A 14,300-nucleotide genomic window follows, 5' to 3' on the forward strand; every position below is an offset into this window, starting at 1 on the left:
CCACAGCTAGCCCACCCTTGGTGTTTGCAAAGCAAAATTGTGTGTATGCTGTACATAGAAGTTGTTAGCAAGTACACCTGAATGCATGGATGATCTATATTTTTAAAGGCATATGTCAGGTAGTACTCATGCTATCTTCCACTAATGGACAGCTGAAAGCGTGACACAAATCTCAAATTTATTCAAATCCTGGAGCCATAGTTTCAGGTGCCAAGTGAATCCAGGTTGGCTCTTTTCTTACAGAGGCATGTTCATACAGGATGTGTACAAGTTCACTGTAATGCAGCCTTCCTCAACTTTTTTACCCTTGAGATATCCCCGAACCATTCTTTAAGCTTCAAGAAACCCCAGAAGGGGCGTGATCATCTAGAACGTGGTTGGGAAGCATAGTTGTATACACGGCCACCCAGGGCCCCTCCCCTTCCCACCTCTCCAGGCCCCTCATTGGCCATTTTGGGAGAGAGGGTAAACATGGTCACATATGGTCATATCACCCAATAAATGTTAAAATAAATTTAGAAAATGCATGAAGAATTGATGGACTACCATCCATTTCGGAAACCCTCTCAGGGTCGTGAAGAAATCCCAGGGTTCCATGAAACCCTGGTTGAGAAAGCCTGCCGTAATGTGTGCGTATTCTTTGCATATTCAGCCTTCTCCTGGCCTGTTCAGGATCTCTGGTGGGAGGGGGGGGGGTGCAGACTGTCGCTGCCACCCAAGGCCAGCAAAATCGGCAGATTTAAACTCCAGTGATAAGAAGGGCTTCTCCGGGCAGAACTGGATTTACCTTCCTCCACAGAGCACCAGGTTCCTAGATGGTGCTTTAGGCATAACAGGCACTTCCTGTTCTACATTCTGAATTGCGTAATTCGATGCCTGGAAGGATCCCGATGCAATCCTCAAGCAAAGTGGGAATCATGGCACTTTAATGGTTGAAAAATCTGATTAAAACGGGCTGCTGGGGAATCAACCTTGTATTTCTTTTTCCAAAGCGTCCTGTAGGCTGCACGTACAGCCGGTGGGGCTCCTGGGAGTTGCTGCGCATTGTGCAAAACAAAATAGCAATGCAACCCATTGAGAGACTCACTGCCCCAGTATAGTCCAAGCGATGTCCCTTAAATTTAACGTAGCCTGCATGAAGAAACCAGAAACAGCCATACATGGTAGGACGGGGTGGGGGTGGGGAGGGGTGCCGCCTCTGGCTCCCCCCCCCCTCCACGCCAGTCCAGCCTTTTAGCTGTCGTGCCAACTCTTTTCTTTCGTATTCCCCATGGAGATCCCCTTTGCTGCCCGGCTCCCTGCCACAAGAGGAAGACTCTCTAATCAGACACGAGCTTGGCGGTGAGAGAAGCATCTCCTCCGTCCCCTTTCCCTTTCTGTGATTCCATTGTCCCTGTCTGACTCGAGGCTTGCTCACCGCCAGAGAAGGGGAGGGGGGGGGATGTCTAATGAAGACAGCTTTATTAGACAAAGTGCAGCTTTAAGCCTCCTCTCCCCCCACCGTCAAACGCATCGGAGGGGGCGGGGAGTCTCCAAAAGTGTACTCCGCTGGGGGGGGATTTCCCGAGAAGCTTTATTCTCGCCCCTTTCAAAAATTAATTGCCTTCTCGGCCCAGGTAGGCTTAAAGCACATCCCGAAATCTGAAGCCCTTGAGCGAGAGGAAGGTGATTTTTTTAAAAAATAAAATAAATAAAGAGCCCTCCTCTCTCGGCCCCCCTCGTTCTGCCTCTTTTGTGGTGAGGTTTAGATCGACAATCTGTTGCAAATGTAATGGGAAACCAGCCTGCAGAAAATGCTATTATTCATATCATACCGTAGCTCATTTATTTTATCTGCAATTGCAACGATAAGGCCAGCTGCTTGGCAGGGCCGATAAGCAAGGGAAATATCTTAGAGCTATTTGTAAAAGTTAAAGCAGATCTTGGTACAGGGAGATAGCGGGATGGGGAGGGGAGGGGGAGGCACCCCCCCCAAACAAGCTTTTTGGCAGGTTGCTGAGCTGGGAGCTAATAAAGATTTTAACGGGGAGGCCTCATTAGGATTAGGCGGAAGATCTATTATCTCGGATTTACACAACACCAGTGGTGAAGCAACTTGGGTCCCCCCCCCCAGCCCCTTTCCTTTCTGCGTTCACTAAATAGCTGCTGCTCTTGAATGGAAAATCTTTTCAAATTCAATTGGACTCTCTCGCTGCCTGGAGCCCTTGCCAGATGTTTGCAGAGCAAAGATAGAGGGGCAGCTTTTGCAGTGCCCTGTGTGGTTGGGGTGCCCGTCTCTTGGAATGGGAATGGGAAGGCGACTGTAAACCGCTTTGAGCCTCCTTCGGGTAGGGAAAAGCGGCATATAAGAACCAAATCTTCTTCTTCTTGGAATTGCAGCAGGTCTCCAAATTTCAGAGCTCTGGAAGGTGAATGCTGTGACATCGTTCCCCATTGAAACCCCTCCTCTCCCCAAGCCCCAGACTCCCTTCCCCCAAATCTTCAGGTATTTCCCAACCCAGAGCTGGTAGGCGTGTTGCAAGGGGAGGCTTAGGATGTGGCACATAAGAAGGGCCCTGCTGGATGAGACCCATACTCCATCTAGTCCAGCAACCTAAGAACTTAAGAAGAGCCCTGCTGGATCAGACCATCTAGTCAGCATCCTGTCTTGCACAGTGGCCAACCAGTTCCTCTGGATGTCCCACAACAGGACATAGAGGCTGAGACCTTCCTGTAACGTTGCCTCCTGGCTCTGGGATTCGGAGGATTAGTGCCTCTAAATGGGGAGGTTCTCCTTGGCCACCATGTCTTAGTAGCTATTGATAGACTTATCCTTCACAGATCTGTCTAATCCTCTCCTGAAGTTGCTTATTTCGGTGTTCATCGCCACAACCTCTGGCAATGGATCCCACATTTTGTTGCTCTCTGTGTCAAGTAGGGGTTCCTTTTGTCTGTCCTGAACCTACGGCCCAGCAGTTCCATTGGATTGTCCTTGAGTTCCAGTCTTTTGGGAGAGGGAGAACAAATTGTCAGCTCTTTCCACCCCATGCATAATTTCATGAACCTCTGTCATCTTGCCCCCTAGTCATCATTTCTCTCAGCAGCTAGTGCTGATTCTGTATCCTATTATTTGTTGTACTTAGGTGGGTTGTCGGCCTGTAGTAGAAGAGCAAGAAGTGAATCCAGTAGCACCTTGAAGACCCACCACGTTTTTCAGGGTAGATGCTCCCAAGAGTCAGAACCCCCTTTTGCATCTGGTGGAGGGAGCTTTGACTCTTAAGAAAGCTTACGTCCTAGAAATCGACTCCAATCCTTTTATTCCGGCAATGGGCTTCTTGCACTGTTGCTTCTTCAGTTTTGCCGGTTGTATTCTGGGCAGCACCGAGCTTAGCAGAAGTTGTCAGACTGAATCAAAATCCTTATGCATGCCCCTTACGACCTGTACCAGCAGAGAAGCAACAAATGCATTAGTAGCTGAATTGGGTCACCTTATTAAGTCTTGGAGCCAGTCATGAGCTTTGACCGCAATTTTGAGCTTGCATTCTTGGAGGGAATTTCTGAAGAAGTCGGTGGCCAAAAATCAGCTTGAACCGGCGGCTTTTTTGAATTACACTTTTTTTGTATTTTCTAGCCGTTGTTGCTTATTGATCTGAAACGATTGTAATGTGTACTATTTTGAAGCAGAGCTGTTTGAGAAGAGACTCTCAATCATTGCCACGGTGTTAGTCGCCCAGTAACTGCTGGGCTGTTTGTATTTTTCTTACATTTCTCGAGCAAGTGCCTTCGAAATTGTCTAGGACGGTTGACCGATAAGGTCCTTTAAAAGAGCACTCTTAGATTCTCTTGTGCTTCATGGCCCACTTCTTCATTGGGGAATGTGGTTCAGCTTCCACCCCCTCCATCCCTCATTGGGTGACATAGTAGCTGCTCCGGAGAAATTGCTGTTGTAGCTTTAGAGGCAACGCTGGGAAAATATGGAACGTATTTTTAGCATTTGTTTGCCCACAATGCAGCACCTGCAGAAGGAAAAAAAGAGCAGGTACGGGCAGAGCAGACTTCTCTTTTAAAAACTACAAATAAAAGATTGTCAAATGTAGGCTTCCAAACCTGCGATTTTGCCCAGGTAGCTCAAATGAAGGCGTTCTTAATACAGGTAGACTTAGAAATCCTATTAGCTTTGCTTGTACTGATCTGGTGCATGTTTTATCAATGGGGGCCTGGCGGGTCGTTTTCCCTCTAGCCAAATGCTTTATGATTTAACTTCAGTCCTGCCCACTCCCATGAGATCTCCTCCCCTCCCCCCAATCTGGCGTGTGTGTGTGTGTGTGTGTGTGGGGAAGGACAGGGCCATCAAGCTGCATCCAACGTATGGTGCCCCTGCAGGGTCATCAGGACAAGAGATGTTCAGAGATAGTTTGCCATTGCTTTCCTCTGCATGGCCACCTTGGACTCGCCCAAGCACCAACCAGTGCAAATCCTGCTTGGACTCTAAGATCTGAGGAAATCGGAGGAGCCTGAGCCATCCCGGGTCAGGAGAGTTTTCTGACATGGTCTCAACACGTCTTGTGTCAACTTGTGACATAGAAGGCATCTGGGCACCTATCTTTCACCCAGTTTGGTTGCTTCCCTGGAGCAACCAACTTTAAGCAGTGCATCTCAGCTTCAAACCACAGCGAAATTGCCACCACGGTCCCAGCAAGGTTAAAAAGAAAGGTTTCTGCTGAAAGTGTTTGATTATGAACGAGACTTTTTGTTTTGTCTGTAGAACTCAGCGAACCTGGAGCTGCCTCGTGTCAGGAGTGCCTTGGTAGCAGGCAAGGTATGAGAACAAGTCTCTCCAATCTGGGTACCGGGGAGGGGGACGCCGATGGTTCAGCTTGCGGTTTTCTCTGCTGAGCGGCTCTCTCCTTTCTGCTTCCGCCTTCTCCCTCTTGTGCATTCTTCTCCTCAATGGGCATGCGCCTGCTTGGATCGCTCCTTCCCTGTGAGTTCACACACCTCCCTCGCTCCCTTCCTCCCCGCTAGGGACGTTTTGGCAGTCAAAACCCAAAATGGCGCGCGTTCAGAAACGGCGATTGCATCCGGCTAGCCAATTTTTTGCAAACGGGGCGTAGGGTTTGTAGAAGGAAAAATAAATGAGCGTAGTAATTAGCATGAATTAATGACACACGTATGCTTTGCAGACTCTCAAGGGTTTTTTGGGTGTTGCTTTTTAAGTAGTCGCAAGGAGAGGAGGGTGCCATGTTACCCATAGACCTGTCCAATTGTGTCAACTTGGCGCATGCCGAGCCGTTTCATGCAGACCAGGCCTAAGAGAGTGGAGGCCGGGTTGCGAGGCAGACTTTGAGCCAAGGGTACCAGCAAGCAATAGCTGGCCGAAGGCGCCATCAAGAAGGCACAAATTGTTCCAATTTTCAGCTGCTCTTCGTCAGGTGCTTCTGTAGGTGAAGCAAGTGCGGAGCGTCCACAGGAAAACAAATCACGGCTGAGCCAGGATACCACATTGGCACATAACACAAAAAGCATTGTAAGCCGAACTGTGAGTTAATAAAGATAGATCCAAGTGCGAAGCCACATTGGTCTGAAGCAGCAGGACAGAATTTGAGTCCAGCGACACCTTTAAGACCAAGAAAGTTTTATTCAAGGTATGAGCTTTTGTGTGCATGCACTCTTCTTCCGGCAGCCAAACAGGGATCATCAGAGTGCGGATATAAGGACAGAGTAAATTAGCAGGAAATTAGTAAACAGCATCTGAAGATATCCCTGGTTTGATATATTCAAGTTAACTACAGCTGGGGCAGTGGCTTGGGGTTGGCTCAGTTGGCTCTGGTTAATGAAATTAAATTGCGGGTCTGCCTTATGTCTGAACTGACTCAGTGTGTAGATCAGAATGCTTCACTCTGTAGCTTTAAGTAGGTCTGTGTGGATTCTACACAGTTTGCTATTCAAGGGAAGACCAATTGCAGTATTTTGACACTTGTCTTTATTGCGTGTTTTTTTTGGCAGGCGGGGGGGACGTGTGATGATATAGTTTATGGTTACGCACAAAGGCTTGGATATATTTATTTGATTTGATTTCTGTACCACCCTTTGTTTGCTCACCCCCGGGCTCAACCCAGACGGTGGGGCTGTGGCTCAGTGACAGAGCACCTGCTTGGCATGCAGAAGGTCCCAGGTTCAATCTCCAGAAGCTCCAGTTAAAAGGATGAGGCAGTAGGTGACCCAAAAGACCTATGTCTGTGACCCTGGAGAACCTTTGCCAGTCTGAGAAGACAATACTGACCTTGATGGACCAAGATTTGATTCAGTGTAAAGTAGTTTCAGGCATGATGTCAAAGGGAAACATGGATGTCAGAACTTAGGAGGAGAAAGTGTGAGGGGGCAAGAATATATTTGGAAAGGCTAATGTGATCATCACACATGGCCTGCATCCAGATCTCTACTACAGGACCTTGGGGAAGTCACTGTGTCTTAGCCGTGTTGTTGTGAGATTCAGCGGAAAAGAGAGGAGAATCAAGTATGTTGCCTTGAGATACGCAGTGGACAGACAGACGGGATAAAAATGTGATAAGAAGACAAGCTTAGGCCTTTGTTGAAGCACCCTCTTGGAAGAGTCGTTTTTCTCTGGTGGTGGAAAGTGCAGCCACGTTGCAGCTAATCTTCAAGGTCAGACACATAGAAGTGGTTTGCCATTCTCTGCTTCTTTATAACAACCTCAGACTTCACCGGTGGTCTCCCCTCCAAATCCTCACCAGGGCTGACCCTGCTTAGCTTCTGAGATCTGGCAAGATCAGGCTGGCCTGGGCCATTCAGGTCAGGGTTATTTTTCCTTTGTCGTAATGTTTTGTTTCTTTTTTTTTTATCAAGAAGCCATTGTTGATTATAATTTACCCATGCCTCATTTTCCTGCCCAGGAGTGTCGACATGCATGCCTAGCGGCAATAAGGTATCACAGTCAGTAAAGAGGGGGCAATGCAGAAGATAAGGATGAGAGGATCGGAAGACATAGCAACGTATAATCTCACCTGCAGCATGCACTTGGCTGCATCCTTGATCCAGAGTCAAAGGTGCATGTTATTGAAGAACGGTCGCCCAGCCGGTGCGAGAAAATTAAACCCGCCAAAAACAATAAAACAAAAGGAGATTCTTTTTTCCTTCTGCTTTTAGACAATAACATAGGAGGGTCACCATTTCAGCCGACAGCAGCTCTAGGTCTTATGTTACAGTCACATGTTCTGGGTCAGCGGCGGGGCAAAACCTCAACACGGTTACGGATGATCGTAACTGGGTTAGGATAATTATTTCCCTTTATCTTCTTGCTGTGGGCTTCTGATAAATGGAATTCTGGGCTGGAAGGAACATATTTCCCCCCCCCCCCGACCTGCTTATTAATACAGGCTTACCCCATTCACACTAGGGGCAGGGCTCTAAAACCGCTCCGTAGCAAGCATTGTGCTGGGTTTGACCAGCAGAACAGCATTGTGCCTCTTTTGGTGTTGTCCGTCTTTGGCCAAGCTCAGGAGCTGCAAAACTTCCGGTGAGAAGCCCTTGTAGGCAATTCTCTCACCTACAACTTTTTATATAAACATCTGCTTGTCACATCTAAGCTTCTAAAGCAGGGGTAGTCAAACTGCGGCCCTCCAGATGTCCATGGACTACAATTCCCATGAGCCCCTGCCAGCATTTGCTGGCAGGGGCTCATGGGAATTGTAGTCCATGGATATTTGGAGGGCCGCAGTTTGATTACCCCTGTTCTAAATCTTCTAAAACAGCTTTTTCCAACATGTTGACCATGGTGGGACCCCTGAAATATTTTCCAGACTTCAAGAAACCATGAAAGTGGTAACATGTCCCTTCAAAGAAGTGGGCGTGGAAGTAAGATACGGGAGCCAGCCAATCGATCAATCGATCATTTACCGTTTCCATTGTGGAAGAAGAAACTGGGCCTCTAGAGGAGCAGGGGAAGTGGCCTCCAGTGACGTCTAGTGATATCAGTGGCCATCCTTCTGGGAAAGGCCCTGTAACCCCTCTGGAGCTGTCCCGGAACCCCGGAACCCTGGCTGGGAATTCTTGTTCTGAAAGATTAACTAATGTGTAAAAGAGGACTTGAGAAAGGACGACATTTTCTCTGTCTTTCTCTCTGTCTCCCCCTCTCTCTCTCCCCGGACATCTTATGTACCCTCAGGAAAGAGCGAGTTCATAATCTTAGGGTTCCATTTCAGCACAACATTACTAGCGTGAGTAGCAGGCTCCGAATATCACTCATTCCTGTCTCCCCTCTAAAAAGCAATTATCTGTGAACGCGGCCACTGATTAGATCTTGAAACGAATGCCTAGAATCCACAGATCTGTCTGCGCACATGGACTCTAGAGTGAGCGCACACGCAGATTCTCTTATTTCCTCTTCCCACAACGATGGAGCATTCAAGTCAGGCCGTCAATTTGTTTACAGTTGTAATAATTGAGAGAAATAATGTGGTGTTGTTGGGTTTTTTTATCGAAAAGCACTCTGATTTGCAGTGACAGGTAGGACAAAAGCTTCTTGGCATATATATTGATTGATTTACTTCATTTATCCCTTGCCCCTCTACCCAGTAGAGCCCCAGAGCGGATTCCTCTCATCTATAGCATTTCATGACCCCAAGAGTGTGTCACTGTCCTGAGGTCACCCAGCGAGGCTCCATGGCCAATGGGAGATTTGAGCCTGGATCTCCCAAGGATCTCCCGCCTTGCGATTTTATACATGGTGCAGTGGAGTGACATTCAGGCTGTGATTCTTGAAGACCCCATGCCTCTGTTTTTAATCTGTGGATATTTGACCTGTCCTATGTTTAACACATAGCTTTGTTTTTAAGCAGACAGGAGCAAACTGTTAACTTTTGCTGGCCTTCCATAATAAACACTGTTTTTTGTTTTGTCCTATATGGCGCCGGGGCCCTTTAAAGTGTATTTGAGCTGCCGATGAAATACGACTGCCAGCACTTCCTTTTATAACAGCTTGCTCGTCTCCCAGAAATTATGCCATAATGAGGTTTGGTTTATATATTTTACCCGTCTCCTCATTAAAGTGCTATCTTTTCGGAAGAGGCGCTTTGTGCGTTGAAATATTGCGCGGTTAAAACGGAGGCAGGTTTATAAGGATTTAATGTACTGGGGAGCCAAGGTTTTGCAGCTTTATGGCAAAGATGTTGTAACAAAAGACTTTATGGGTAGGGTGTGCTATATTTTACCCAGGCAGTTTCTCGGGGAAAGGTCTTAAGCGAAAGCCTTGCTGGTCAAGGAGAAAAATCTCTGGAGAACAGATTCACCTCCGTTCGGACTTTGCTGCTAGTAAACGTGTTCATCTTCATGCTGCTGTTTGCACTTTCCATTCTTACGTGCTGGCTTGGTTGCCCACAATATTTTGTTTACTTATTTATTATATTTGTTGACCTCCACTCCCAGTCTGGCCAGCTCATGGCAGTTTCCAACAACTTTAAAGTACAAAACCCTAATACTCCCAACCTTAGCCCACCCAAGCCTCTTCCTTCCTGTCCACTCAGTGGACCCCCACCAGCCATAAGGAAGACGGGTGCTCAGAGAAGGAACCCAATTTATGTTCCTCATCCCAGCTTCAACTAAACGCCTGGTGGAAGAGCTCCATTTTGCAGGCCCTGTGGAACTGTGATAGTTCCCAAAGGGCCTTTAGGTCTTCTAGGAGAGCTAATGAAGGGGTTGCTACATTGAAAGCAAGTGTATAATCCAGACCCTCGCTTGGGTTTCTTTCACCACAATGAAGGACTGAGACTGGTACCTAGAATGGAACTTTATTATATTTTGCCGTATTTTCAGGTCTTTCTTCTTGCTCACCTTGTGGATCTGATTGGAAGTCTTCATTGGATGTCCTCCAGTGGAGCTGGAGGGGGATCTCAGTTGTAATGCCTGGGGAACTCCAGGCCCCACGTCTAGGGAGGCTGGGAACCGTATTCCTTCTCTTCTTTTTGTCGGACGTGCAGATTTCTTCGTTGAGTGAACTGTTTTGTAAGGAGGAGCTGTGTTGTACGGGGGCACCCCCTACCCTTGGAGTAGTGGCGGTGGATAGTGCCACTAAGTCATAGCCAACCCTGTCAGGTTTCCAAGGCAAGGGACGTTCAGAGGCAGTTTGCCACTGTCTGCCTCTGTGTCGCAAGCCTGGACTTCTTTGGGGGTCTCCAGTCCAAATACTGACCGGGGCCTGCCCTGCTTAGCTTCTGAGATCTGCTGATATGGGGCTAGCCTGCGCCATCCAGGTCAGGGCAAAGTGGTATAGCCGCAGGCACTACGTTTTATCTCCTTTAGTGAGAATTATAGGACAAATTGGAATGAGAAAAGAATGGAAGGAGAGCCTCCAGGGTACATGTCAAAATTTAGACAGAGGCTAGAAACGGTAGTGGCAACAGCACAGCTCCTCTAGGAGACATCAAAGACTTTTTGAGCAGGGCGTTCTCTGACAGTTGTTTTAACGTTGTTGACAAACCACCTGCCTTGTTAATTAACTCCTGTCGGGAGAATGTGTATGACTAGCAGTACAACTGCTCTGGCTTTGGGGAACGCTAGGGCTGGAAATTCCCCTGGTGGAGTTACATCTATTAGTGTTAAGGTTTGCAAAACGGGTGGGCTGCAGCCAGTGCCTTTAATTATCACCAAATTGTCCTTCCTCTCTTTCTCTCTGTTCGAGGCTTTTTCCAGGGCTTATTAGAAGCTGTAGACTAAAATTAGCAGGAAAGTTATCATTTCGCATAAGGAGGAAGAGCCAGTGGGAGGTAAGCTGGAAGGCCTCCTGGCCACGAGGAGTGCGGGAGCTCCCCAGCCTCCTGGCCAACCCGCCCGGCTCTCCGGATCCCTTCTGCCTCCCGCCCCTCTGCCTTTCTGCAGCTCATTTTGAAAACGGGCTTTCATTCTTGGAATGAAACAATTCACAGTCCTTCTTTTTTTATTTATTCGTTTACATTACTTATGGTCTGACTTTCTCACAGGGACTCCGGGCGGATTACGCAGAGTGAGCCAGCGTTGGCTTTTAATTGGATTAATTTTTATTTCTTTGCATAATCATTTACAATGTGCCTTTCTCACTTGGATTCAAGGCGAATTATACAGAGTGAGTCAATGCAGTCGACAGGATGGGACATTCATTAAGGAATGCAGTAGGATTAGGGTTGTGAAACCAACCAGAAATCTCCAAGCCAAACTGAAGCCAAGCATAAGTCTTTAACATGACACATAACTGATGCAAAATTCCATAGGAGGATCCTAGTGGCAGCAAGCCTAAACACTGTAGTTGAGACTGCAGTCCTTAATCACTTATCCAAGTAATTATGAATCATTTAGTATAGGGCATTTAAGTCCCAAAGACCTGAGGCCAAGGCTTGGTTTAAGCATGATGTTGCCATGGCTCCACTATAAAACTTGGTGTGAGTTCAGTGCTGCCTTTAAAGTGTCCTGCAAAACTGTCCAAAGCAGATATGCATTCTTAGTTCCCCCTCCGGAGCTCTGTAGCCCGTTATGGGCATAGGGCTGCCATGCAACTAAGCATGTTATAGCTGTTTTGTGTGGGTTATAACACAATTTAAACAAGACACTGAAATGCTGCGGGGTCACACCAGTAACTTGTTTTAATCAAATCTTACGTACCATATTAAAAGATAGAGGCATGTATTTGCAGGTGAATTGGGACCTTGTTCCATAGTTCCAGGGCTACAGCTGAGAAGACCTTAGAGGAGGACATTTAGAGCAGTTCCTGAAGAAGAGTTGGTTTTCATACCCCACTCTTCACTACCCGAAGGAGTCTCAAAGCAGCTTTCCCTTCCTCTCCTGACAACAGGCATCGTGTGAAGTAGGTTGGATTGAGAGAGCTCTGAGAGAACTGCTCTTTGAGAACGCCACTATCAGGACTGAAGCCCAGCTCGCCAGATTAGAAGCTGCCACTCCTAACCCAATGGGGATCCAAAGTGGTTTATAATATTCTCCCCATCTCAATCGTCCAACAACCCTGCCGGATAGACCAGGTTGAGAGTGTGTGACTGTCCCAAAGTCATCCAATAATCTGCTGTGCCAGAGTGGCGATTTGAATCCGGGTCTCTCAGACCCTGGTCCAACAGCATACTTACATGGGCCCACTAATGGAAATCAGCGGCAGTCTTACAGAGCACTCATGCACAAAAATGGGTCCTTTTTATGATGCACTTCTCGGTACATATATTTTCCGGCCAAGAAAACAGGAGTAGGGATCAGCTTCCCCTTCTTGATCTCCCGCAGATAATTGGCTGTTCCTGCCACAAGAGGGTCCGCCTTTGATGTGAGACAAGGCCGGGTTGAACATGTCCTTGGTCCCTCTTTGAAATTCTTAGTCCAGTACCGCCTTTGCTGAATTTGCTCCCCACCCCACATCACAGTAACGAAGGCCACAGGGTCTCCTGTTTTGAAAGCCATGAGCCGTGCGCTGTGGCTAGCACACCAGAAGACAGTATTTGTGGCTTTTCTCTGCAATGAAAAAAACACACACACATAAATAACGGGTTTCATTATAAGATGCTTCTATAAGGGAGGAAAGCATATGGGCCTCGTTAATGAAGAATTACCGTGCTCTGCCTCGTTTTTTCCTTCGTTCTTTCCCACTCAGAGAAAGAGAGAGAGAGGGAGGGAGGGAGGGAGGGAGACGGTAAGCACGCCAACCTGCCAGCCTCGGGCTCTCTAAATTGGTAATGGTATCTGGAAGGCATCCAGACCATTGTAAATATGAACTTTTGTCAATATTCCCCAAGCTTCTGCAGACTCTGGGGTGGGCTTTATTAACTGAAGGTCACTCCATTATATTCCTCCCTCTCTGGAGACCTTTGATTCTTTTTTTTCTGAAAAGGACAGCCGTCCAAGGCCTCAGAAGCCAGCTTTCTCTTGAATGGTGCCGGCGCTGATAAGCTTAAGGCGCATATTTTATCCGCCCTCGGCTGCTCGGCGAAGACAAATGGCGTTTTATAATTCCTGGTTCATCGTCGCCGCTCCGTGCGGTCCCTTCACGGGTAGTGCGCACGCGTGCAGGCCAGCCGCCGGAAGATTTTGAGTTAGCTTAGTAACAGAGCAGGAGGAGCCCCTCCCAATTGGAGATGTCGGGGCTGCTTTTCCCGCCCAATTTTCACACGATCCAGGGAGATGCTCCACGCATTCTCTCAGCTCTCTCTTTGCCACCGCCTCGAGAAAAACGTCCTTTGTTAGCTGTTTCACTTCCTCATCGGCAGTATTTGACTTGAAGCAAAGGCTCATGGGAACTGTAGTACATCAACATTGGGGAAGCCACAGTTTGGCCACCCCTGAGCTAAGATGACCCGGCCCTTGGAGAAAAGCACACTATTGCGACATGTGAAATATGCCAGCCGTTCACCTCAAAGGCCTGCGCGGACTGCGCCTCCCTGCTCATGGCAGCCCTGTAGGGAAAGGCTTTAACTGCCTCAGTCACCCTGTCGGCCAAAACATCATGGTGGAACAACTGGCCCCCAAATAGATAGCAGACGGCATTTCCTACCGTCTTGTCTATTGCTTCCATTCAGTCGGTTCCAACAGCGGATCTGAAGTGCTGACGCCCCAGATCTTCTGAACGGGCCCTAACCAGGGCCTTTTTGGAACCGCCACCAAAGAGGCCCAAACTGAAATCAAAGCACGAGGCCCAACGATCTGTCTCTACAGGTCCGATTTGTTCAGAGTCAAGGGGGTCACTTTCCAAGGAACATAAAGAACCAGTTCTGAGATCTACAACTGAAAAGAGTGGGCACATAACCCCACATGCTCCTTCTCCCAGGCTTTGCTCCCCAGCACAGTCTACATCTGTATGTGATCTGATGGCTCAGGAAGGTGCCCCTTTGGAAAAAGTTTTAAATTTCAAGTAATCTCGTTCCTCAGAAGCAGTGGTAGCTCTCTTAAGGTCACAGGGATGTTCTATCTTCTCTTATTTGGATGACTGGTTATTTACTGCCCCTCCTGAATTCAACAAGCAGAGATTGGGTTGATGATTGATTGATTGATTGATTGATTGGACATATTGCCTGCCACTCTTATAACTGGCTTGTGGCTGGTTACAGTTTGTCCATGTTAAAAGCCCCATTAAAAACCCATTAAAACCATTCTGGACATTCATCCTAATACAAAACAGACTCCTAAACATTAAAAAAAAACATGACGGTCTACAACCCACTAACCCCCCCCCCTCCCAAAATATAGTACAGGAGTGAAAGGAGGGAGTGCAGATCATATAGTGAGTGCTTATGCTCTTAACATTGGGTTGCCCATCAGATCTTCCTCTTCACGCCAGCCTC

At 47.6% G+C, this 14,300-nt stretch overlaps 1 protein-coding gene across 27 annotated transcripts in view; it reads left to right on the forward strand.

Annotated features, from left to right (window-relative positions):
- The window catches only part of FBRSL1 (fibrosin like 1), a 668,249-nt gene that overhangs the window by 520,434 nt on the left and 133,515 nt on the right, over window positions 1–14,300 (forward strand). For 22 of the 27 annotated variants that reach the window (XM_077309268.1, XM_077309269.1, XM_077309248.1 and 19 more), the window contains one exon: window positions 4,745–4,798. The exons of the other annotated variants lie outside the window; for them this stretch is intronic. In XM_077309268.1, the coding sequence (XP_077165383.1) occupies window positions 4,745–4,798 (54 nt within the window). The remainder of the gene's footprint in view (window positions 1–4,744; window positions 4,799–14,300) is intronic. 27 annotated transcript variants of the gene reach the window in all.

Source organism: Paroedura picta, chromosome 13 (assembly GCF_049243985.1).
Source record: "Paroedura picta isolate Pp20150507F chromosome 13, Ppicta_v3.0, whole genome shotgun sequence".
Classification (NCBI taxonomy): Eukaryota; Metazoa; Chordata; class Lepidosauria; order Squamata; family Gekkonidae; genus Paroedura; species Paroedura picta.